Source organism: Carlito syrichta, unplaced genomic scaffold (genome assembly GCF_000164805.1).
Source record: "Carlito syrichta isolate Samal-C Ts95f unplaced genomic scaffold, Tarsius_syrichta-2.0.1 Scaffold170286, whole genome shotgun sequence".
NCBI lineage: Eukaryota > Metazoa > Chordata > Mammalia > Primates > Tarsiidae > Carlito > Carlito syrichta.
In genome coordinates this window covers 1-426 of record NW_007114382.1, presented here as the reverse complement: position 1 = coordinate 426, position 426 = coordinate 1, and the positions used below count along the sequence as shown (strand labels likewise).

The window sequence follows — 426 nt, the reverse complement described above, 5'->3', positions numbered from 1 at the left end:
GAGGCGCTGGAGGCCAGCAGCCTGCTGTCATCGGGGGTGGACTGTGGCCCCGAGGAGGCCTCGCTGCACAACTCCTTCGGCCTGGGCCCCCGCTTCCCTGCCAGCAACACCTATGAGAAGCTGCTATGTGGCCTAGAGGCCGGCGTGCAGGCCAGCTGCATGCAGGAGCGCGCCATCCAGACGGACTTTGTGCAGTACCAGCCGGACCTGGACAGCATCCTGGAGAAGGTGACCCAGGCCCAGGACTGTGGGACAGACCCTGAGTCCGGGGACAGGCACCCAGAGCCAGACCCCCACCCCCCAGGGCCCAGAGACCCCAACTCAGCGGTGGTGGTGATGATGGGTGACGAGCTCGAGGCCCCAGCGCCCATCACCTGCGGACCCACCCCACAGCGGCCCGGTGCCACCCCCAACCCTGGCCCATCG

At 68.5% G+C, this 426-nt stretch overlaps 1 protein-coding gene across 1 annotated transcript; it reads left to right on the top strand.

The window, feature by feature from the left end:
• Nucleotides 1-6: 6 nt before the first annotated feature.
• Nucleotides 7-418, top strand: LOC110594943 (syntaphilin-like; the record flags this gene model as incomplete). Its single annotated transcript, XM_021709282.1, has 1 exon — nt 7-418. A coding segment is annotated over exon 1 (259 nt), but the record flags the coding sequence as incomplete, so codon positions are not given.
• Nucleotides 419-426: the final 8 nt, after the last annotated feature.